Source organism: Papilio polytes, unplaced genomic scaffold (assembly GCF_000836215.1).
Source record: "Papilio polytes unplaced genomic scaffold, Ppol_1.0 DF824047.1, whole genome shotgun sequence".
NCBI classification, from domain to species: Eukaryota; Metazoa; Arthropoda; class Insecta; order Lepidoptera; family Papilionidae; genus Papilio; species Papilio polytes.
In genome coordinates, this window is record NW_013525157.1 from 1,571,121 (window position 1) to 1,597,601 (window position 26,481).

General features: G+C 36.0%; 1 protein-coding gene across 1 annotated transcript in view; it reads right to left on the minus strand.

Moving 5' to 3' along the window:
• Window positions 1–5,173: 5,173 nt before the first annotated feature.
• The window catches only part of LOC106100501 (lachesin-like), a 61,028-nt gene continuing 39,720 nt past the window's right edge, over window positions 5,174–26,481 (minus strand). Inside the window, exons 2-9 of the mRNA XM_013279366.1 lie at window positions 17,382–17,485; window positions 9,929–10,136; window positions 9,486–9,644; window positions 9,189–9,317; window positions 8,622–8,915; window positions 8,324–8,419; window positions 5,750–5,869; window positions 5,174–5,367 (exon numbers count right to left, since the gene is read on the minus strand). Coding sequence (XP_013134820.1) covers window positions 5,300–5,367; window positions 5,750–5,869; window positions 8,324–8,419; window positions 8,622–8,915; window positions 9,189–9,317; window positions 9,486–9,644; window positions 9,929–10,136; window positions 17,382–17,485 — 1,178 coding nt within the window. The 3' untranslated portion in view covers window positions 5,174–5,299. The remainder of the gene's footprint in view (window positions 5,368–5,749; window positions 5,870–8,323; window positions 8,420–8,621; window positions 8,916–9,188; window positions 9,318–9,485; window positions 9,645–9,928; window positions 10,137–17,381; window positions 17,486–26,481) is intronic.

The following is a 26,481-nucleotide window of genomic DNA, read 5'->3' on the forward strand; positions in this document are numbered from 1 at the left end:
CGGCCAGCTTTATCTTGTTTACAACCGCGCGACCGGACGCCGGCGTCGCCGTGTCTGCCGGACAACTGTGCGCTCCCCAGACGTCCGGATCTCGATTGGACTGTCCAGTTTGAGGTTTTTTATTTTTATATTATAGATTGTAAGATAAATTGTAAGATAATCGCTAAATTTTTAAATTTTTGCTGTAAAGTGACAAATGAGCAAGCGGCCAATAGCATTCGCCAAAAAACAAAGTGACCTCTGCCCAAGGACATCAGTATTTGTAGATGCGTCTACCTTTAACCAACACAAGTGGGGACGAACAGGAAGACGTAATTTTCTCTACCATGCGTCTTATCCCTCGCCATATACATTTCTCTTTCATATCCTTTCCTTGCACGAAATGGTTAGAAAAGCAAAGAAGGATTAGGCCTCCGGTACGCAGATTCATCAGACGAAACGCAGAATTGTTTTCACTTGACGCCTGTCTTTTGAGTGGTCGTGGCTGTGCATAGGACAGTTCATTTGTGCGACGATATCAAAGCGTTCTCTACCACTATTAATTTTCATCAAGTTTTTTTTTTCAAAGAAAACTAAATTGAAAAACTGATCTCCCTATTTACAAGAATCTTCAGTGTAGTAAGATTTTAAAGTACTAAGTACCTTTTCATTGTACACTTTGCATAATACAAATAGCTTGGAAGTACCTTTAAGATACAGGGGCCTTATTAAAAGTAAACATAATTAGCGAGCTGGTGCAGGGGCGTTGTCGAAACAATCTAAAATGAATAAATGAACGTCCTTTAAGCGGTAATTGTGTTAGCGATCGCATTAAGGTAATGTTTATTTGCGCGAAGCTTATCTAGTCTTCTCAAACGACACTAAAACTGTTGGTTAGAAGGTAGTTAACCCTTGCGGGGCGGTGCGCGGCGGGCGGGGGTCGCGGCCGCGGCGGCCCGCAATAGATAAAACAGTGATAGAACATGCACCGCACCGCCTCTATGAATAATTCATAAGTTTCGGTTGCCACTTTTGTTAGTATCTGCGGCTTTTCAGCGGTTCACACCGTCAAAAATGTGCGTACCGCGGCCCGTTATTTTCGAACCGCACTCTCGTTAATTTGAAAGCTTTTCTACTTTTATTCTCCATTGTCTTGTTAAGTAAGGCATTTAGACGGCTATTTGTTCATTTTTATGAACGATTTACGTAACTTTGCAACCATCTTCTCAACAATGCCGTCATTATTCTTAATGTCGTTTTTGAACGTTTATTTTTATTTTCATTTGTAACTTTAATAAATTAGGAAACACGATACAAAACCATAGCCCAAATAAAATCTAGAAGGTAAAATTAGTAATACATGATCCTTATAATCGTATGAAATCTACTTGGAAACGTTGGTTACTGGCGAATAATGTTGGACAACTTTTTAAATATGGTAATGTAAGTTTCCACAATAAATCTGGTTGACGCTTAATTTTATGAGAACATGTAAGAGTTAGTAAGACCGTTAAGCATTGCTATATTCGCCGCTCGCGTCCCCGTACCCCTGCGCCCTCTTCCGACGTAATTTACGATCATCCCGAAAAATCCCGGGATTATTTTTATTCGATAACAATAAAGGCGCCGCAGCCGCCGACGAGAGGCAGAGGGTTACCTTTATTATCACTCAGTGAAGAACGCCGCTTTTACAGCTTTACACGTGCTTCTACAATTTGTTGGATTTGAAACGGGACTTTTGGATTTTCCCCTTTGATTTAGTGTATATTTTAACATTGAGCTTTTGCATGTTATGTTTCTATTATTTGGAACACTCAAAGTGTGTTAACGTAGCATAAAGTGATAGATAATTTTCGTTCGGTCACTAGTTAATATTGCATATGTTTTAATTGTAAAGTCATCAATTTATAAGGAAGGGGATCGATGGCATCACATTTGAATAATGAATCAGGAGAGGAGAGGCGCGGCACGTTTGACTCGTGGCGTGGCGGATTAGACGGGGCCGAAAGTGATCCGTTATAATTTCTAGAGTGGACAGTAACGGCTGGTACGCACAGATTAGCCCCTTCGATAAACAATAGCATTAGTATGCGGGGACGCGTTGACCGGCGCCGATCGGCCTGCCCGTGCCCGGATTAATTTGCCTCCTGGAAATTATGGCGGGCCCGTACGGACCGTAACCGGACGAGCGCATTCACTAGTCCGGATAATATTGCTTTGTTTTCACCGGCACTTGCACACTCCATTTATCTTAGTCCGATACATAAAGATGGCTTATCTATATCGTACAGGGCTTTGAGTAAAATATATCAAAATACATAGGTAGTTAAACGACATTTAAAAAAGTTAAATACTGCATATATCTTTTTATAATTGTGTATTAGAATAACCGATCTTGTGTGTAATAAAACTACAAAAGCTTTCTATGTCCATAAAAGGATCGATCGACTTTTAATTGTGTTTACAGTTTATCTACGAGACCGACAAGTCTTGGATAAAAAAATGCCACTTCTTGGAAAGAAACCGACTGAACTTTGTAATCAACATACTATCGTGTTAAGTACTTTTTTACATAGTGTGGTAACCACTAGTATAGTTTTATAAGAAAAGTAAAAATTATTTTAAAGTCATAAAATAATTAGAAGAAATCAAAGAATTCGATTACGTGGAAACTATTCGAATAGGCAACCGGCGATTGTCCAGAGATTCTGGCTGAGGGACCTAAGTGCTCGGCCTCACCGCAAACCTATTACGTTACGAAAATCTCAACTTAACTAACAATCCCAATCAATTCAATTTAAAAAATCTGTGACGTAAATGTTACTATATTAAAAAGTAAAAATTCAAACTAACATTTGTTAAGAGACGACCTAGTAATTTAAAGGTGATTTCAGCGGAAAGTAATAAACGTTAATTTTATTTGGTCTCTCCGCGGCGGTGTCCGGTTGCGACGGAAGCAACTCCACGCCTACCGTGTCGCAGCTAAGTAATGAGCCCGCTGTTACAAACGTCACAACAATGATGAAAAGTTACAAGATACACTACTACGTTTGGAGGATTATAAACTTTATGCGTTAGCGTTAAGGTGTACATTGTTTTATCAATAACAAGTTATTGTGTAAATGTTTACTGAGTAGTTAGTGGCTAACATTCGATAAGCTTAATTTGTTACATCCAATTCATTAACGATAAGTCACAAACTTGTTTATGCTTTCATGTTAACGTCTTTGGAGTTTTGATCGCGTTTATTTATGTCTCAGTAAAACGGTTTGGAAATTTTGTAAAGTTTTAATAAGTTTCTGCAAAACGTATTTATGTCTATGAAGTGTGGGATCATAATTTCTGAAGTCTTCGGCATCGGGCAGTTATAAACTTAAGGCCCAATAAATCAAAAGCTAATTTGGTTGGAGATTTGCGGCGGGCGATGCGTACCGTAATGTGTTCTTTACATCAAAAACACATTTAAAAGAAGTTAGATTGGCTTACGGGAGTTGGCGAGCGGCCATACATAGTTGGAGCCTGTTTGGCGCCCGAAAGCCAGCCCTAATCTTCAAAGATCCACCGCATATTGTTTGCAACTGTTTGGGTCCATCAAAATATGATGGATGAAAACTTTTCCCGCATAAATTATGTTTGTGGTATAAGTAAATTTAAGATTTTAATCCTAACACCATTCTTAGAATTTTAATACGGAAAATATTACTAGCTATAATGGTTTCATCTATTGCAATGAAATAAAATTAGGAGCTGTAAATGTCGTTGCCGTAATAGGTGAACTTGGTAGAGAATCTACTATTGTAGTCCACTTGAAGATTTACCCAGTACAACTTTTGTAATACAATGCTTATTTCACAAGTAGTTATGGCCATATATAGAAATAACAACAACGTCGAATAACCTTCTACAATCTAGCCTATATCGGTTGGCGAATCCCTTGGGTGTAGTTTTAGGGTATTTTGATTAAAAGATCAATTTAAAACAAGCTTTATTCTGTTCATAACCTATTAATTCACAATACCATTACGTATAGTTACGTAAGAAGGCTTACAAATATTAATATCTCGTACAATGCACTTTACAAACAGTCAATACATTCTGTTTTTTAAAACACACTCCATTACTTTGGCTTAAATGATATATTTACATCGAATTTCACTATGCAGCGTTCTTCTTAAATTTAGCAATTTGGCAACCTTGTTGTTTATTTTACGTACATTATCAATTTAATAGGTAATTAATTGACAGAAAGATTTTGCATAGTATGTGCCAAAGAACTAAGAAAATCTGCTGAAAAAAGATAAAGAAATATTTTCAAATATGTATAATCATATTTTAAAAAATACATTTACGTGCTCATCTAATAAAACGAAAATTTAATATAGCAAATTATTGTGTAGTTTTAACAACACTTTAAAATTATTGAACCTTAATTACACATATAAAAAGTGAGATTGATTGTTTAGGTACTTTAGAAGCATTACGAATTGATTTTGTAATTACTCTAAGTCAGCTTTGTTACAATCGATTAAATTGCCATATCGATGTCAGAATCGTTTTTCAACATTTTTTAATTACGTACAAAGCATCAAAATTGGTACAAGAAAACACAGGGGTTTTAAAGTGTTGCTAACTAGCTCAAATCATATCACAGCGAACACGATCCTTAGAAGCTCGAAAACAGAGTTAAGGAGTTATATATTTCTTTTTCAGTCTTACACTATTTGTTTATCTAATAATTACCATTTATGTGCACTTTTATATAACCGTACATGTGCAGTGATTTCCGTTTAAAAAACCATGGTACAGTAGATTGATGTGAATACAAGAAAGGCGCAAAATAATATTATATTGATAACATAGTACATCTCAAAATCAGCTGTACCATGGCGATACAATTTTTAAGGAACCATTATATATTAATATAAATATAATTAATAACAATATTTATACATATTTATAAAATTTATAAGCTATTTAGGTGTGAACTAAAAAGGTTTAATCATCAACAAACATTTAGATTTATATATTTTTGTATGCTTAATGCTACATTTATTTACTAAATATAATCTAAATACCTGTTTTAAATACATTTACTGAAAAATAACGGAAAACTTGGAAAACTGAAACACACTTATTACTCTTGCAATTCAATATCTATTTCAACATGAAAAGCTAAAATTGCACATTTAACATCTAATTTTAAAAAAGTACTGCATTATAAAGATAAAATAAATATGTCGTTGTGCTACTACAAAGGTGTTTTAACTCTATTTATGGCATTTTAAAAAAATGTAATAGCTTATAAAACAGTTACATTTTTTTAAAAACAACAAATTAAATATAAGGCAAAGAAAATCCATGGCTGGCTTCTTCTCCAGTCAGCGTCGCCTGCAACAAAAACATACTTCATATATCTCTAAGTTTCACTCCTAATACGTAATATTTCACAAAAACTTTAACATTGTTACATCAGACATAAAAGATAAAAACATACTACAGTAAAAAAGCCAATGCACTGAACTGACTATTATCGACTTTTTTAAATCTGTACCAGTCTATATTAATGTATACTTATAGTTTTAAGAGGAAAGATTCGTATTTTTGTATGAATTGAAATAACTTAAAAACTACTGGACCAATTTTAAAAATACTTTCATCGTTAGAATGGTTATTTGTTTGTCGGTAACATGGGATATAATTTTTATTATTTATTAATTTCACATGGGCGAATTCGCGTGGAACACCTAGTCTTTTAATCTTGTAATGATACCTGTGACTTGAGAGGCGCCGCCCACCCAGTTGAGATGAGACTTTCCGCCGCCCTCGTCCGTCTTCTGCTTGCCCGACTCTCGCCTATCAATCTCATTCATGTTTGATTGATATTTATTTCCTGCAAAATGTTATAACGTTAAATTTTGTCGCTTTGTAAAACATGCTACATAAAATACGGTTAAAAAGTACTTAAGCACCAAAACTTTACAATAGCACTTAGTACCAAAACTTTTTTAGCATTACATAAATCTTTTTAATTTTTATCTTAGAAAGGTTTTTTTAAACTACTCGAGGAACCAAAAGAATCTGGAAGTATATTATGTAATAGTAGATCACATAAAATTATCCTAGATATAAATTTAAATAGGTAAACAAAAACAATGTATGTTGCGTTTATCTTAATTTCTGTATACATTGTACCGCAAAAAGATAATGAAAAGCATTTCGGATATCCTTCGGGCAAAAATGGGCCAACTCATTAGGTAAAAGATTCAATATGGCAAGGGACGGGCCGGGCGGCGGCAGTTATTGAAAAGTCGTGCAATATTGTCGAGTGGCCTGCCTGCTGGCTGCCCGTAAATTCGTAATGGACGCAAAAAGTAAAACAGCGGGGACGGTCGATGTCCTCGGCGGGCTTTCGCCGCGCTGCGCAAAAACTGCCGCGAAACTTAGGTGCCCGCTCGTTATCGTACACTCTATTTTTAGAATTTCCAACGACATTCGCCTTTATAACGACTGAGACAACTGCACTTGTGCACTTATGCAACTCTGGTACTTCTAAACCTGTACCTAATTTTGAGCATGCCAAAAGAGGAAAACATTGAAAAATAATCCAATAATTTTAACACATGGAATTTTACTGAATTGAAAAAAGTCTCAAGTTTTAATAGAACAGCGACGACGTACCAACTATACGCTGTATAATTAATAAAACTGAAAGTACAAGGTAGTGAGATTTTCTTAACCATCTTATCATGTAACCTTTTATCATCTGAGGCACTATAGCCGCGAGTTCGAGTTCACGTAACCATTACCGTTAGGTTTATTTTGTTTACATAAATGGTGAAGTTAAATATAATTTATTAATTAGTCTTCAAACAGTAAGCTAGCAAACTTTATAGGGATTTCAAGCAGAACAATAGAAAGTTGTAAAGAAAATCGGACAAGTTGGACGTCGCGCCGGGAGAGCGGAAGTTAGTGCGGTGTTGTAATAGCGTGTCGCAAGATGTCGCTGTCCGGCACGTGTCTGCCGACAACTCCACAACAGCCCGCCCTAATGACGCGCAACAAGCAACTTATGCGGTTTTATATTAATACGTTCTCCCTTAGACTTTAAATTGTTTGTTATTTTTTTATTTACATTAAATGATTAAAGTTTTGCTCACCATTTAGTTTTAGGTAAATTCGATTTGAATGTACACATAACACCAGACTTTACGAATAGGGCCTTACTTTTTTTAAAATCTTTATTAGGAGGAGCTGTTATATTCAAAAATATATGCCAGCCGATAATGCAACTTTTTGTGATTAAGAAACGAGATGGCATAATTGTACAGCCGTATCGGTAGTAGGTTCAACCAGTATTGATATAATAATGCGAACATCAGCCGGGTTGAGCTTGGTTGGAGATATTCTGGCCTTCTGCATATCTCGCAATTAGAGGACAGGATTTTTTTTATTAGATATCCAAAACTTGCTGTTGGATAGTGGCCAGAAAGAACTTTCTGTGCTGATCTGACATGTCTTCTGCTCAAACCGCAGAGCCTTACTTTAGATCCTCTCTACATTACGTAAACAAATTATAAAAGTGTTTTCAAACTATTAACGATAAATTGCTTTTAAAGATATAATAAATATGTTAATATAAAATAATGTTTGTGTATAATAAGCGAACAGCTCAAACCACTTCGTAAAGTTTCGTTTATAAGCGATTTGTTTGCATTTTACGATGAGCATAACATTCGTAGCCAGTTAACAACCTACCGGCGACAAGCAGGCAGCCGTAATAGTTTACGATCTATAAACAAATGTAACGACCACTAATAATAACTGAAACAGCAACAAACAATGAAAATAAACTGAACGATCTCGAGGGACACGACTCGTAAAGGTAATATTATCTCTTAATAAACGAAATCACTGACATAAAAGTCGGTTTTCGATGCATTTTATCGGCAGTCACATCGGAAATTAACGGACTTATTTAACCGTAAGATTCATTGTTCTCTGCTAGGACAAATATTTACGAACTGTTATTGTCGAACGCGCCGGTACAATGTAGTCAAACGCCCGGACAAAATTACACGTATTGCCAAAAATTTCCAAGGCATGAACAGAGAGAAAATTGGCAATTACAAATAACCTACGCGCAAGCTTGTATATGTTTTTTGTGTCTGTATGAGGCAACTATTTGGTTGTTGGTGATTTTTTTATTGAATAAAAATATAAGAAGCATATTCTTCAAACCTTTGTTTACTCCACATTAGGGTTTTGTAATAAGGATGAGTTATAATTTGGACAAGATAACAAATTCATGGAAATAATGGTTTAATAGACAACAGTAGTGATATACCTTTATCTGTGATCGGGTTATCCCGGCGCGGCGGTCGAGAGGGCGGTGGTACAGTAAGCGCTCGAGGATCGGGCGTTGTAGTCGGTGGGGACGACGCTAAAAGGAAAGAATTTCATTACACATATGTTAATTTTTAAACAATAAATACAAATTGTCACATCTCATCTTATAAGTCCTAGACCTATAAGTGCGTGTCTTGTCTTTCAGAGTCACAAGTCTAAATTACTTCAATGACCGCTGAACACCATTAGAGGATGAATCAAGACAATAAAATCCTCTAGTCTAGATTGATACTTACTGTATAACCGAATAGTTCCGTCAGATTCTCCTCTAGGATTTTTAGCGACGCATTTATATGTGCCGTAATCTTCAGTCACAATATGTCTAATCAGCAATTTCATGTGCGTCTTGTAAGCTGGTGTTCCGATTACATTTTCCATGTGGTATTTTGGACTTTCATGAATCATGTGACCGTCGTCTCTTGTCCAGTAATTTAAAGATGTGGGATGTGCTTCAGTGAAACATTCTAAGGTCACGTTATAATAAAGCGGCGCACCGACGAGCTGGTGTGGAATCCATAGCATAGGCGGAACTGAGTAGAAGAAAGATGACAAATATAAACGTAGCATTCTATACTTAAAAAGTGCAAAATCTGCAAACTGAGATTCAAAAAATAGTAATTGTAGAAGTCACAAATTGCTAATTCTGAAATAACATGGAACTTATTTTGCACTTCCAGCAACAAATTTAATAAAATTATTACATTTATCTATTTTTCTTCCAATTGCTTGAAGGTGACTCGAAGGTGATCGAGGTAAATGCGAGAGTGAAGATAATAAAATATATGAATTCCTAAAGTACTTACAATCGACGCTGACCTTGACTCTTTTGGAAACAGTGGGCGGCACACCGTTACTGGCAATACAAAGATAAGCACCCATATCGAGACGGGATATTCTCGCCATATCCAACACTTCGCCTTCCCATTCAGAAACTGTAATAACAAATCTCGTTTCACTTATAACCTTTTAAAAGTCCACGTGTTTAATCTTTCACACATTTTAATTTCAGTTATATAAAGTGTTGTGGTTTTTTGCAAAGGAGTTTGCAAAGGTAGATTTATTTTTAATGACTAATTATTTGGTAGTTTGAAAGTAGGTACCAGAATGTCCCTTGCTGATGGAGATTTTCGAGCTGTCGTCCCGTTTCCACTTGATGGTGGGCTTAGGAGAGCCATTAGCGCGGCACGTCAGAGTGACATTGGCGCCCTCGCGGACGATCACGTCGCTCGAGCTCAGCGAGTCGTCGATTGAAGGAGGCACTGTAAACGACCAACTATGCTTGGAACGGAATATACCGTCTAACGATTTCATAACACGGTTCTACATATCTATTTCCTAATTGAAGTTAATAAAAATGTTATGTACTTTTTGTTAAACTTACGACAGCTTTTTTGTGTAACAGTAAATCCATTTAATTAAAGTATATCAATGTATTACAGCAAAAGCTTTTAAATCGCCGATCTTTTCAATTTTCTCTGTTCAGAAAATGTATTTTGAAGGCTTCACTTTCTTTGTATATAGTTTCAATTTCTTTTTCTCTTACCTACAACATGTAGATATCCGAACTGTGTCTTAGCGGTGACAGTGTTGATCTGGCACATGTATCTGCCGCGGTCCTCCTCGCGTACGTCAGAGATGTGTAGGAACCAGGTGCGGTGCTTGTCGTGCGTCACGCTAACCCGCGGGTTGCGCGTTATCACGTGGTTGTGCACCGTCAGGATAGCTGACTGCTCGAAGTGCATCCATGCCACCTGATTTGAGAGGGGTTAATTTATTTTTTTAGACATGACTACATATGTATATACTGATCAATCCTGTTGTGTGGAGAATAAATTTTCTGTTACATATTGTTTGAAAAATAACGCAAAAAATATTAGTAACATCCAATAATATAAAAAATTGGATTCATTATGAAATTAAAAATATTAAGTCATAATTAATATAGAAATATAAAAAGATTAAGAAGTCTTGAACTGCCTACAAAATATGTTTCATGAATAATTCCCGAAAGTTGATGATTGACATAACGGAAATTAAAAAATACTCCCCTTTCCGAAGCTGTCGATATTTTTATAAAACTTATATTATAGGACTGTGTTATATAAAATCGACAGAAATGCTAAACATACGCTTTTAATGAAGTGTGTTTGACTTTATGTCAGTACTTTGTCCATTTTACGTGGTATAAGAGTTAGTGCGACTCGGTACAAAATGGATAAAGTTACATAAATACCTCGCGAAATGAAATGTTTAAGGGGTCGCCATTAGACAGTGGTACGGGGCCCGATGCGACATCTGCGTAATTGCTAGTAGCTGCCGTCGTGTCCCCGCTTTGCACCAATTTCCACGGCATTAACCGCTTAAAATGCATTTTACAGATGTTACAGTTCAAACAATCCCACCACTTTTAATCTCGGTCGGAAACATTCGATTTTATACAATCGTTCTTTAAAACTTACTAAAGAAAAGTAACTGCGCTACAGTTGTCTTTAAAAATGTTACGAGTACATGAACCGTGGCGCAATATGAAATGTTAGTCGTTACACTACAAAAGGAGCCGCTCGCGCTGTTTATTGCGGTAAAATCGAGCAAATAAAGCAAGTGAAGTGGAGCAATTTTTAAAATTTAAAAGTTTGTAGATATTCTTCATGTTTTAATCCGGCGATAAGTTTGAGCCGCGGGTAGTTCTTTTTATCAAGATTGCGTTGGCAATATAGAAGGAAGTTTGTTAGCGGACTCGTGCCGGGTCACATCTTACCTATCTTAAGTGATGCGGTTCTCTGCCGCTGTCTAATTTATAATGGACTTGAGGAAACTTTGCCCATTTTATTATGCAATGGGACGGTAACCCCTCTAATGACGAGGACCTGACTCGTTGCCGTTGCCTCGGCCTGCGATATTAAGCAACCGTGTACGTTCGATTTTTATAGGGTTAATAGGAAAAGTTTACAACTAAAGATTGACTTTAGGATAAGGTACTTGATATCAGAGTTGTTTTTATACAGTAAATATTATCCAGAGCAGTTTTAAATTTGGTATTTAATATTTTTTATTGGAATACAGTTCGCGTAAATTTAGCGGTAGATGTAAATCTGATCTGCGTAATTGTGGCCGGCGTCTAATGTAATCAGGGCGGCGTGTCCGTCTGCTGCCGCTCATTGAATTACGAGCTCTGCTGCAAAACTCGCGCCGTGCATCGCCATGTACGTATTGCTAGTTTAATATTTTTTTATGTTGCTTTTGAAGTAAAAACATCTTTGTCTCTAAGTGTTTGAATATTTAGTATCTACCTGCCCACAGATAAATGATTTACAAGGTTTTTATTGTCTTTTAAATCAAAATCAAAGCAAGTAAAGCTTATGTAATTTTTTATGTCGTTGATTAGACAGTGGATCATTGATAGAAATATAACTTTATTTTTACACAGGATTATTTGATAAAACTGTTCGAAGGATATAAAAATTATTATTTATTGCTTTCCAAGATTCTATAACGATCAAGTTCTTGGAGATCCATTAAAACAATATTCGAATTCCATAAAGTTCACATTTATTGCTGTAACAATAAAGATAAAATTAAGAAGGAATCAAAATTATAACTGTTTAAAAGATAAGCTTTGAGTGTTGAAGTTTGTGAGTTTGTGAGGTCGCGGTCGTAGGGTCGCCGGCTTGAAATATTTTGTAACGTCCCAACTTCAATGGAGTCCGGATAATAAAATGCACAACTTAAAGAGTGGAATGCAAACGAATTATAATGGAAGCGTATTGTATTGTCTTCATTTAATTAAATCTTTACGGACTAATGAAATTGTTTTTTTAAGCTTTCATTTGTTTTAGTTATCACCAAAAATAATTGTTTCTCTGCTCCAAATTTGATAATAGAAATAAAAACATTTACATTACCCGATGCTGTACGCGTTTTTAGGTTAAAAACTTTTTCCAACTTAAGATTTCTCTGATGAAATTTTAAATTTAACATAAAACATGACACGACTATATTTTAAAAAACTTTTCCCGGTCTAACGTAATATTCATGGTTGAATTAGAGAATACATTTCTAGAAAAAGTAATCCGTGAGGCGGCCGAAGCGATAACGAAGCCGGCAGATGCAAATATGATATTTGAAATGGCGGCAGCAGCTAACTAATTTCATTCGTCTGCGGAACCTAAGCGAGTTATGCATAGCGTCAAGTCACTCCGCTAGATGCCGCCTGTTGTGATCTATTTCACGTACATTTTTAACATTTAACATCTTCATTTACGTATTTTTTTATTTAAACATTATTACTTTTTTTATAGATTCATAATAAAGTTGTTCTTAAGATTTTTTAGATTCTCAATAAAAAAAATCTACAAAATTAACTTGAAATCATGAGGTTATGTATTAAAGTTTTAGAGTTAAAGTTACAAGACCTTTTAACTCGTTATCTTATAACCACCTTTAATTTAGGCCCTTCTTTCTTTTTATCTTAATTGTTGGGGCATTAAGGAGGCGAATTTGAAGTTTGAAGCACGGCGCAGAGCGTCGGGAGCGCGTCGGGATCGCGTCCCTCAGGACATGCCTCCGAGGCGTCGTTTGATTTATAATGGACTCGTTGCAAAGTTTAGCCATTCTGCCGCGAACCGCACCGAACCTCCTTAACGACGGACCCCATCGCCGCAGGAGATGATTCCTAGACGTGTTTAATAATATTACGACAGATTTAATTATGGAACGTTTAAGGTATACCAACTTACTGTGTTATCTTTACTTCGTTTACTTGATGTTATAAAACATTTCTACTATAAAAGTGAGGCGTGTGATCCGTGACTTAAAGTCGATACTTCTAAATGTTGTTTAAAAAACACGAATGGTTTAATATAACACCAAATAAAAGGTAAATTAATGACTTGTACAACTCAGTATGGGTACTTTTACGTTAAAGAAAATATCATACTTGTGTATACAGTTTGGAGGGAGCGATAGAATGCTTCGAAGTGCAAAAACATGTTCACAAACAAGTTGCTTATTACATTTTTGGACAGTAATATCATTCAGTCTGTATCTTTGGAGCATCTGTGGAGCGGAGCATCGTAAAGTATTCTCACAAACCACTTACTTCCATTTGTTCGAGTGTTCGCTAAATTAAGTTTATTTTTGTCACAATATGTCTACGATCATAATATAGAGAACTATCTAGACGTTTCAGAGTTTGTAATATAAACACTAATTCAATAACGTATTGAATAATACACAGCTTTATAAAGTGTGTTTGTAAAATTTCAGAATTAAAAATTAAATGAGAAATCAAACTAAATTCAATACAAATTTAAATCCTTAGAAGTAAATCGAAAAGTATCTTACTGTAACTTTAAAATTGAATAGACTTTTTGTGTAGAGAGTGCTTGAACAATAACAAAGGTCCAGCAATAGAGTGTGGCACGTGGACGAGTCGGTAAGTAATGCAATGGCTCAGACATAAATGAGTAACATCTTGCACGGGACGGCTTAGCTTATTTCCACTAAAAGCCCACTTAGAGCTCTCTTTGGTGCGGATTTGTGCCGGGGGACCTTTTCCGCAAATCTTCCGCCAATAAGTTATTTTTCTATTTTCTTGAACATCGTATCCGATTTATTGATTTATTTCGCTATACTAAACTTTTATCAAAATATTCACTCAGATACTTAGGGCGTAACTTTATAATGTAGTCAACTTACAATGTATTAAGCACATGAGAAGGTTCGTACATATTACCAACAATTTATTTATCTGTATGTTACTGTCAGGCGTTGTCGCTGTATTTTACAGCGATAATTTGTCTTGTCCGTTTTGCCATGCAATTGAAATGGCATTTACAAGCCATAAATAACAATAGTAAATTACATTTTTTCTAACTCAATAAAACTTAAGACAGGTGATATTAGAGCAGGGTAAATATGCCAGAATGTGAGCATTCGCCGCTTGTGCGCTACGCGGGGTAAGCGGGGAGAATGGGCCACATAGCTATGAGTCGTTGCGGCATGTTATTACGAGCCTGCATACGCCGTGCGTGCCGCTCCCGACTATTTGACATTTCATGCCAATAAACCCACTGTCAACATATTTTTGCGATCATTGCTAAAAACATACCTAAATAGTTGTTATTCAAATGAACATTTAATAAAGCTGAGGCTGTTGTATACACGATTTAATTTCGTTTATATTAATCAGCGCGAGCAAATGGTATCGCGATTCAAAGATTTTTCTAATGGAATTTATTGTTCTAATGTAATTAATATTGCCGTAAAATTTTTTTATTCAATCCTTATACAGTGCAAAGCTCTCTATTTGATATTACATTCACTTACATTTAAAAGAGTAGTTAGTTCATGAGAGAATTATGAATTAAATTCATGAAAAAGTATGAACTTATTTTCCCAAAAATGTGTAAATCAGTTTCTTACATTTCTTACGTAAGGTAACACATTTATATACGTGTAGTAAATGGAAGAGACGGTAATATATTACTAACATAATATAATATAATAGTAAATTCGTAATGGAAATGGAAAGCGTGTTTTGTCATTTCATCGCAATATTTCACGTGACTCAATAATTCTAAAAAGACGGACGAAGAGGCAAATCTTTTTAACCGAGGCGGAAAACTAATGGCGCAGGCGAGGCTTTCGGGAAAATCCGCTTCTTGTTGTCAATACAGGGCAACCGTGATGGCTTCCTCAGTTAAGCCTTTATTTCACAAGTAAAAAAACACTATCTTCGCTTTTATTGCGCCCCTGTAACAAATAGGTGCCGAGATAAAGGTTATGGAATAAAATAAATAGAGAAAACATTTTACGCATTTTTTTTGAGATTTTTAGGATATTCAAGTACAGGTAAACAATATTTTCCTGTAGTAAGATAGAAACATAAGTTTGTATTTCTTGGTCCGATGTCTGACGTATACGTAAATAAGTTTAATACGAATGTCGAAGCTAATCTATGTTCCGGAGCTGCGGGTGCAACCAAACGGCAGAGAGCCAGGGGTGGCTCGAGCCTAACAAAAATAGGGTTGCCATACATATTTATTTTTTATAAAAAAAATATCGATTACAGCGTAGTGAAATAACAAATAAAGATAAAATATATGTCAAGTATAAAAAGGATAGAACCTAGTAAAAAACGACTCTTCAATGAGTTGTAGTTGAGTACATCCAGTAATAAACTATTTTATAATTATGATATTTTTTTAGCAGTTTCGACAGTCGTAGAATTAAATTGGCTTTCCAATTAGGATAAAATTTGTACACCAAACTGTCCTCATATGAACTATAATTTAACTCGTATGTAAATATGTTTCTATTATTTGTTTTAGAACATATAGCATTGCACTGGTAGGAAATAAGTGTCCTATACTGTACTTGCAAAGCATTTTATTTGTGGTGGCAACCCTATGCGGGGGGTGAGGTGGAAGCGACGTGTATGTCGGCGTCGGTCAGGCGTCACCTTGCGGCTTATCGGGCGTCCGGTTGCTCCGGCTGTCCTTACTCGTCGCTACTACAACTTGTCCAAATTCCTTGACCGCTCCACTTCATTACAACGTTCATATTGGTATTTGATCTTTCGGAATTATAGAAAATCAATTGATATAAATGGCTAGCTACTACTAGCATATATTTCCGTGAATAAGTTATTATCGAAACCGGACATAATGGACTTCGTAATCTGAATGGGTCGTGTAAGTATTTTTTTTTATATTCTAATACGATTATCTGGGGTGGTAGAGTCCAGGCATAAGTAACGTTTTAATGCTTGAAAGACAAAACAATGTATTAATAATTAATTAATTCATAATAATACCGAAACGCCGTAAGCGTCGGTTTTTAATTATTACTGTATAAAAATATTTTTCCTGCTGTTTTCGATGCCCACGATACAGGCATTGCCTAGTGTGGGCATCACTAGATCAATCACATTTTATCCACTATTTGTATTTATCTTTTAATTGGTTATATCTTTTATTGTTAATTGTTAATCTGATATTTTTCAATAAATTTCAATTTCAAATTTCAAATTTTCTATGAAAATTATATCAACATTTGAAAGTTTTTTTTTTGTTCATTGATCAATTATTTAATTTAAAATATTCCTTAAACTTATTGTAAAATATAATAATGCCCTTTAAAGCAAGGGGAAAGTCAGTTTGACTTTTAATACTCGGTCGTAAATTTTAGGTACATCGGAAACCGAGTTTTTTATAATTAAGACTTACAATTTTTGAAAGTGATTTAAAAAATATATTGTACAATTATGCCTAGGCTTCAGTCGAATAATAAAAAAAAACTCTGTGTAATTTTTTACTGTTTTAAACAGAACACATATTACAAAGCAAGGTGCGAACTCAGCGTACTAGTTGTAAATCATATCTCCTACCATTTACATGGACAGTTTATTACGACGCCAGCTTCTAAATCAAATTATAAAATATTCCTTATTTTACGCTATCTTTCGATGTTCTAAACTTTTTACAAAACGGTATATCTACAGATGCTTGTTATTAACTGTTAAACAAATAATTACATTTTATTTAAGATACAAAAATAACTAATTAATTCTTTTTGTTTTGTTACTTTGCCATTGGAAAAATTTTCATCGAAGAAATAAATTAATCCTATAAATACCAGCGCAGCAGTAATATAAAAGACGTGCTCCTACGAAAATAGTAAACATGAAAACGGAGAATTGAGCGTAAAGCAGAAGTTAGCCTTCATCAATGTCGTTACCATGACTACTTTCCTACGAACCTTTGACGAAATTCCAGGAAGATTGTGAATATGCGAGCACCTTTGGTATCTTACTGAAACTGAGTTCGCGCAATATGCAGGAAATTTATATCTGTCGTGTTCTGTAGTTTTATCAATCATTAAAATCTCCATAAAGAGAAATTTTCAAAGTTAACAGCTCAGTAAATATATAAAATTCATGTAATTTCTCGCTTTAATAAGTACTGAAATGAATAAATTATGCTTATTAATAGTACCTTATAGGATCCAAGATTTTTAACGGAGCACGCAAGACGTACGCTGCGACCGGCGGGAACCGTCACGTTCTGGATGACGTCAGTGAACTCCGGTTCCTCCAATACTGGAAGCAAAAGAAAAACGCCTTGAGGGACGCCGATACGATCGACAACTCACATATTATAAAACACATTTTACGGCCTTGACAAAGAAAAATGTTAAAGATATTAAATTTAGATAAATCGTGGCAATCTTTTCTCCCCTCCGACTTATCTAGCTGGCGAGATTTCGACGTTATAAGGACATTTTTGTGTCAAGAGATACGATTTGTAATTTTCAAATTATCAAAGCAGAACGCTTTTAAACAAATTGAGTGGGCGATAAGAAATAATGTCGTCGTTTATCAAGCTCCGAGATAGATGGTCGCAGTACCACTCTGCCCATTTTAAATACGTTTGTCTTCGACTTGCCAAATTGGCTGTGTTTGTTTCCTACTCGCGTTCCCACGTTTACGTGTCAGCGTAAGCAATAAAAGGTGCGTCGGGCAAATTCAAGCATTAGGGGCTGACGGCACCGCGTAGCTTTTGTTACTTTGTGTAGCATTATAAATTTTAATATACTAACCATAAGATGGATTCTACATGATTATCAAGACGAGTAAGCTAAGACGCAGTAGACTTCACATTGTAATATGTATTAACGATATGACCCCTGGTTGCTCGAAATTTAAAAAAAACATCATGGACTTGAATTTCGAACCCGAGTCAGTGACCTTCTGTGATTACAAGACCACACAGTAGACAGACAATAATATTAGTCATTCAAGGAACGGATCGGGTGCAAGGCTTCGGGCGGAGGGCAGGGAGTGTCGGGTCGCGATGGTGGCCGAGGCGGGCGCGGGTTCAGACCGCGTGTTTGGAGAATAAACTTGCTCAGCGCATAGTTCTCCCGCCCTCAATTGTTTACGTATCACAGTTCCGTTTGTACTGCTACTTCTGTGTTTCTTTTATTCTGAGATCTTATTGTTAAGGAAATTCAGATAGTTTTTAAGTTTTTACATGTTTAAATTGAACACATTATAAAATTTAAGCTCAATCGATTGCAGACTTTTTCGTTTAAAATTTTGTTTAAAACTCATAGAAAGCGCAAAAAAAGCCATACCGGAACTTATGAATTATTCATTTACAGAGATATTAGTTTAATTTGCCAGAACCTAATAATTAGTTAACATGATAAAGTGAATAAAGTCTTCGCAAATCGTCTGACGGTTTACTTATTTTATTGTTTTCAATGTGTTTAGTTACATTATTGCAAGATCTCACTGCATCGCTTTAATTTCTTCCATTACCGACAAATTTATATTCTTTGATGAGAGCGTCCAAGAAATCGATGTTACCTGCGATTAGAAATGCGTAATCATCTATTTACGTTCGCTCGCGTCTGTACGTGTATGTGTTTGTGAAGCGGCGCATCACTAACGCATACACGACTGAAGATGAAAGCTCTGCGTTTACGTGTTTGCTCACGTGATCGCATTAGCTCTAAGCACGGCGCTCCATTTTCTACGCGGCTGCCCCACACTCAACTGATGTAAATCCCGCGTTACCACACATAACGCACCCTTTTAGTCCCTGTGCTTTTCTTAGCAGACGAATGTGTCTATTGATCAGTTCATGATCCAGGTCATTGACATTGTCTAACGGGATGTTCAAATCGTTCCATTCAATAGATGTTGCATAGTTTCCTCGTCTGGAATCTTTCCTTAACTTCTTTGAATTAAGTATATGCTGAATATACCTTAGCTTTTCTGGTTTTAATAAACTGTTTCTCTTGTAACTAAAAATTCATCATAAAAAGCTATGTGCAATTAACAATGATTCCTCAATCAATGTAAACAAAGTAGAACTCCGTAATAAATGTTAATTAAAGCTAGTTTCACTCTTGGATGCGTAGCGGAAAAACCGTAAACCATTTAGTAGAATTAACGTAAACAAAGTAGACCGCATCCATCATTACTGTCGTCGCGCGCCGCGAGCTGCGAGGAACGCTTTGTTTGTGTCTATCGCCAATTAAATGAAGATATGAAACGTAGACTTAATAAGGCTGAAAGTGACGCGATGAGTACATACGAGCAAATATGCAATAAAGCTAATGAGCTCGGCGAGACGAGATCTTCTATTTGTTTCAATAATAGCGTACATTAAAATTAAATGGAGTAACGTTGGCAATAATCTTACACACCGCACGGAAGCGCGGAACGTGCGGCGCTTGCTGGGTATTTAGGGGTTAATTAAGAAACCGCAGACGGCGCGAGGGCGAGGGACGAGGGGCCAGGGGCGGCTCTAATCCCCTTGTCACCGGTGGCAAGATGCCGGCTAGCACATCGCACACCTACTGATGTGTGCCCGCTTTTATTGTTCTCTACCTCGAACACGGATACTGGGCTTAATGATTGGCCTTGGCTAGTGGGGAGTCTAGATTGAATTCCAAGTTAGAGATATGTATTTGTGTAACTTTACTCTTCAGTTTCAAATTCAGAGATCAATAGATTAATTAAAGTTGTGTACGATACTACGTAATGTACGTATGTATTCGAATACAATTTAATTCCAAAACAATTAATTAAAAGTTAAAAACAGGATGGGATGTTTCCATAATGATTCAAAATAATTATTCCAGAGATTGCGTCGACTCAATATTGTAAAACTAATAAGGAATTGGGTCGCGCTGCGGGACTTTAATTCGGATATAATCTGATAATCAAGTCGGGCCCTTATGCAAATCGGAGCCGGTCACTCGGAAGTCATCAGGCGCGATCCGACCCGCCGCAAATTGACAGCCGCCGCGCTCGACGCGACGCCAAATTGATTGTGGCTCTACTCCACATCGTTATCATTGCGATGACATGTCCGTGATAAATAGTACTCCTTGTACGCAGCGAATAGAATTTGTAATGGACGCTATAAAAATAACACGATTGGACGTTGATTTACCTAATCTTCTTCAGACACTGAATAACACTTTATTATTACTAGTGATATTTTTGCACGTACTCCACTGATAGGTAGAATAATGTCACGGAATCTAATTGGACCAACACATTCAAACGAATTACCGGATTAGATTTTTCATTTGCTAGTATTGCAACAAATACAAAAAGTATATTTTTACGAACGCATTTAATTCCCAGATAAATTGAGATCCTCGCCTATCTTCATTAAAATAAATTATATTTTAGTATAACAATTTGAATTAAATTTGAGTAAAATTACGATAAAACTTTGTTAAAACATTCCTTATAATTAAATTCAATAAATTTTTTGGTGCGGAGAACAGGGAAGAGAGTGTATTGCTGAACATATGAAAACTGAACACGTTCGTTGCTTAATTACCGTGCCGCGAGAATAATTGCGAACGGATAGTTATTCACGTGTTATAGTTCGTAACGCGAATTCCAACACTTAAAATAATTACTTAGTTATATGTTTGTATGGATTGTTTTAATCGAATAATACTGCAGTAATAACTTTAGCAGACCTACCAATATTTTTACAAAATAAATGTAACTACGTGTTACACTTGACTACAACTACAAATTAATCTGTTAAGATTACAATAAGATATTTAAGTATGTCACAAAATAATTGTGTCGAGTGAAACCGTCAAATTAAAATATTTGATTTTGTTTTTAGTAAATCGCTAACGAAGCAGGTTTACAGAAGTATACTTCTGTTCTAAGCTACTTAATAATAGGTTTTTAGTGTGATAAGATTCAATATTGTTATTGATGTGTTTATTTGTTCAAAGTAAATTATTTGGGGACAGATGTAATCACTAATACGTCATTTATTTTCGAGCGCGTAATATTTAGTGTCAGGTAAAAAATAGTTTCACTCGCCAGTGATTTATTTTATCAAAACACAAGCCACGAAGATGGACATCTAAGTTTATTCGACCCTTGTCACAGATGTTACTTGTAATATTCCCATATACGATCAAATTCTTTTAAGATATCCGTAGATAAAGAACAAGGCGGCGGGTGTTTGGGCGGTTCGGACTTTCACTTATTTGTATGCTTTACCCTTCGCGGGGACCGAACGTGACTATTCGAGATACATAAACTCTGAGTGAATAGGGAAAATAGAAATAAAGTATCATATTATCTTTCAGTGGACGGATTTTCCAAATAATAACTATTTTTTATATCTATTTGCAAGTGCTATATTATTTTAGGGCAATCTACAAAAAAATACAATGATTTATTTGATAAATGTAAATATAATTTTTTTCTTTAAGTAACGAAAAAGTTATTTCATGCGAGCACTTATTTGTACTACTCTCTTCTAATACGAAATATCTAAGATTAACATTTTAAGACAAACAGTGTAAGAACAAGGTTAATTGAATGCATTGATTTTACAATAAAGTAAAAATAATGTCCGGCAGTAGTCGCTGAATGTAGCGGTCAGATAGTCGGATGTGCGGAAGCAGATGTTGACAGAACCCTCCCTTCCTTCCCCTGTCAGCCCGATACCAACAATCGCTTAAAGACGCCCATTCAATATCCTGTAGTTGTTTGTAATAAACACAATTCAATATAATGTTATAGTTTCATACACAATCTTTTCTACATTTTACATTGCCTATGATTCAAATTAGTTACTTTTATTTTTACGTATTTGCAATTTGCATTTTTGAATTAACTTTGACCCACCAATGGTTCAAGTGTTGGCAAAAACAAAACATTATCATGTATACTATTATAATAAAGCGTAAACACACACTTCTTTGTTGCCTAAGATGTCAGCAATCACAGCATATTTTCGAAAATCTCTTTTTAATAAAAAGCCCTACACTTACCTCACGCTTTACGCTATATATTTTCACGCCGTTAAACTTAGGGGTAAAGATTTTGGATAAAAACTCTAATGTGGGAAAGAGACCATAAGTTGTTGCCAACATCAAGGAAGCAAGGTTGTCATGATTTGACATCATGTCATGTCATTTTGACATTTGCAATTGATAATTTGACAAATGTGAACAATAAAAAAAAATGTTAATAATTTTATGCGGATGAAGTCGCACGGGAACAGCTAGTCATTTAATAAAGTGACCATAATTCTTAAAAATATGGTTTACACATCAACAAAAATCATTTTACACCACGTTATCCTTGTTATAGTTCTTACATTTAGTGCAATGTACGTGTTCGTGTCAGACAAAAAATATCTAAAACGCTTGGAAAGATTTCGGCCATGTTGTTTACGTGACCAACCAAGTAATGTTTTCATTGGCTCAAATTGCCGGACAGATTTGCCGTCATAAATTGGAGCGGTTGCTTCGTTTTTACAAATAATACAATCAAGTATTTTTGAAGAGTGTTTTTATAGCCATTATATTGTATTTCATTAAAATACACAATAGGCCTCAACTAAATAATTGTTAAAGAAAATGAAAAGTCTACATAATAAATTAGCATCCGTGAAGCATAGCTTATTATTTGCCTTATTTTTTTTTTTCTTAAGCATAAGTCTTATTTTCGCATTCTTCATACTTTTTAAAATGAAATAGTAATAATATTCATCTATACAAATTAGAAATTGTTCAAATGCAATAAACTTTTAGTTACCGCAAAACGAAACCGAAGTTAACATTCCGACATCGGAAGGAAGCTGGAGCTTAAGCCAATCAACGTTTGCATAATACAGTTTCTTAAGGCTGATCACTAATTGAACAAGTGTTTTGTGGCTCACGGCCGCGTAAGTCGAGAGATGTAATTAAGCAGCTACCGCGGTGCGCCCCGTCGCGCCCTCCGCCCCGCGCCCGCGCCCAAGCCTGCGCCGGTCGGGGCCTATTATCGCGCCTCCACCTCCTATTAGCATTGTCTCCTCTAGGGCGATACTTATCTTTATTTAAATTCACTTCTTCGTAATTGGGTTGACGAGTCGACAACGTGATTTGCATTGATGAGAATTGGTTAGTATACTATACTCTCGAAACTTTCTTGTCGCCTAATTTGTTTTATTGTCTTTATAAGCAAACATTCCACCTTCAATGTTATACATTTTAATCTTTTCAGTTGTCAAAATGGCAGTAAGAGTACTGTGGTTGAGCTGAAATGTTTTGATTTTAAGTTTTAATTAAAAAGATCTAAATGAGAAACGAGGAATGTGGAACGTATCTGGGTGTACTAGTTTCCCCATTGGAGCGTGACGTTCGTCGAGAGACGTCACTGTAGCATTTTTGATAGCTGCTGCGTACGAGTGTAGTCAAAGAGGACGCGCTTGGTTATTTCTCATTAAGGCACACGCGATAAAATCACACAGAGTCGTTGCCTCATTAAAATCTTCTGGTGCGCGCATCTGTAAGCCTTTTGTGAAGGCGAAGCGCGACGCTCTTAACGCCTTTCACGTGTCATTTCGGGCACAATACCGTATGGGATCCCTCGACGCTCCACCGCTGCTGCGCCGTGACTCGCTATTTCTGCAGCGATATGTCACCGTGCGCTTTTTATCAGTTTATCGGAAAGTGTTTGGCATGAATAAAGACCTATCACATATATACAATAAGATATTTTCATTTAATTTGAAGTTGCAGGAGAAAAGAGGTATTTCATAAAATTTTTGTCTAAAAGACGGTTGTGAAACAGATAGTAAAATACCAATTCCTAGTAATAAAGTGTAAGCGTACAACAAACGTTGTGCTGAAAGTCAACACGTTTTCCCGCGAGGAAAATATTCTAGCATATTTACAAGCTGGTTTCGTTCACCTACGTGAAATAAACACATTTTACACATGCGTTGGGAGAAAATGTTATATTATATGCACGTATAAATGTATGATTTTTATGTTAGTCATGATTTTAGCATTCGTCGTGAGCAGTCGCCGCGAGCGGTCTCATTGCAAATTCGAGTGGTCGGCGTCGGGCCGCGGGACGTGGTTCGCGGGGTGTGGGTGCGGAGGAAGGGGAACAAGTTCTCCGCAACGTTCTAAAACGCGCTACTTCATTTTGTTGCAGCCTGCCGATCTGAAACGCGATTAATAACAATTTTGTTTTAAGGATTTGATAATTTTTTGCATTTTTACAAGTTCAGAGATCATGCTTCTTTTATTTTGCATTTAAAACGATTAGTGTCTATACAACATAGAACGATTCCTAACAACGTTCAGTTCGTGGACTAGGTATACAATAAAGACGTCACTCACTTACATTACGCCTAAGAATCTTAACGCCACAATCTTATTAGGATGAGATTCTTTTAACACTTAAAATGATTTCGCAACCTGGACGAAAAACATTATTTTAAGTGTTTAAGAACACATTTTAAGTTAGAGCCAGTTGATATCTTTACTTTGAAAAGTTTAAAGGTTTGAACAATTTAAAGGCACATTTAGACACAATAAGGCAGTTCAATATTTAACGCTGTTCACTTTGCATATTCAGAAGGCGGTCGGCGGGTCGCCGCGCTGCGCCACCTACCAACTCCGAATTGTAATTCCGTCATTAGTTGAGCTCCAGGTCGACGCCACTTGGCACAATTTAAATTGATCATTTTAATGTTTGTACTAAAATAATCATTTATGTTATTCATTTTATTTAATTGGTGTACCAAAGAGTTTTTAATCACAGGACTTTTTAACCGCATTTTAGACAACGATCTTAAAAAATGTTAAAGGAAAATGTGAAAAAAAAATGATTATCGTAAAGCAATCTTCATTTACTTGTTTGTATTACTATTACATCATAGAGATTCAGCAAACACGTTGCACAAATAGGAGCGCAATTCTTGCAATTACAATTCCATTCGCTAATTGAAAATACCTATGTCCAACATTTATTTTAAACCTGAATCTCATTTCTCATTAAGTTAATTCATTAGCTCTTGTAATAAACACCTGTAATATACATAAAATGCGCCATTGTATGCTCACTTTGTACCTGCTTTTTTGTATAATTGATCAAAGAAAAATCTATGTATTTGTTGTTTAATGTAGACACTAATGTTTTCCTTAACATCTACAGCTATCGATACTAGTAGTGATATAATATGCGGCTGCTCACGTAGCATTGCATATCAGCGCAATGGATGCAGGTCACGAGTAGACGTGCGGGAAGCGGGGAGCGAGGAGCGGGAGGCAGCGGCGGGTGGCAGGGGCACACGCACCTTGAATACTTTTACACAATCCACAACTACATGTTTTATACTCTAACTAAACGTTTACAAGTAATAAGTGGTAAGAGTATTCTACATTACTTCTTGAAAATAACAAATGAAATTAACTTTATAATAATCTTAATGTGAATGTATTGTAAGTATGTACATTAGTTTCCTTAAAGAAATCAGTTGTATTAGTTAGATACCTTTGACAGCGCAGAGCGCCTTGCCGTTAGTATGTAGATCTATGCTTAGCGAATGCAGTTACGTATTCTGTCGTCGGCAGCGGATCGTTATCTGTTTCCACTAAAGGAAACTGGCTTTTCTACGAAAGAACCACCCCGACGGTATCACCCTCCCCGCCGTCCGCACGCCGTCGCTCTCCTCACGTTGCGACTTTTCCTTTTTGCGTTATTTCATTTTTCTTTGCCAACGTGCACCTGGTAGTTAGCCGCCTCGGGCCTCATTGCTTTCTTAATAAATATACGTTTTATATAAAATCTGAAAAATATATTTTATTTTCACTCAATCACCTAATATAAGCAGTCGATTCATGCAGGCGTGTAATAAATTTTAGCGGTACAACATATTTTTCATCGGCGTCGTTTGAAGCATAAGGCTATCTATGAAGTTTAATGTTATACGTCAGAACAAAGGATGGCGCGGGGACGAGCGCTGGAACATAGTTTCCTGACACATTTGTATTCCTTACAGACAAGTAATCAATATCCGTTGGAACGCGGAGCGCGCGGACAGGGCTGTCTCCCATGCGAAGCTATTTTTCTCATCGTACGTGCGCGAGCGCATTACTTAACACAAACTTTCATCCCAGTACTTAACAGCTGCATTATTTGTAGAACACATTTTTCATTTATTGATGTTTTATAGTTAGCAGATCTTTCATGTTTGTGTTCCACTTCGACGTAAAGGCGATGATAAGTGACATAATTTATGTCTGCTTTGA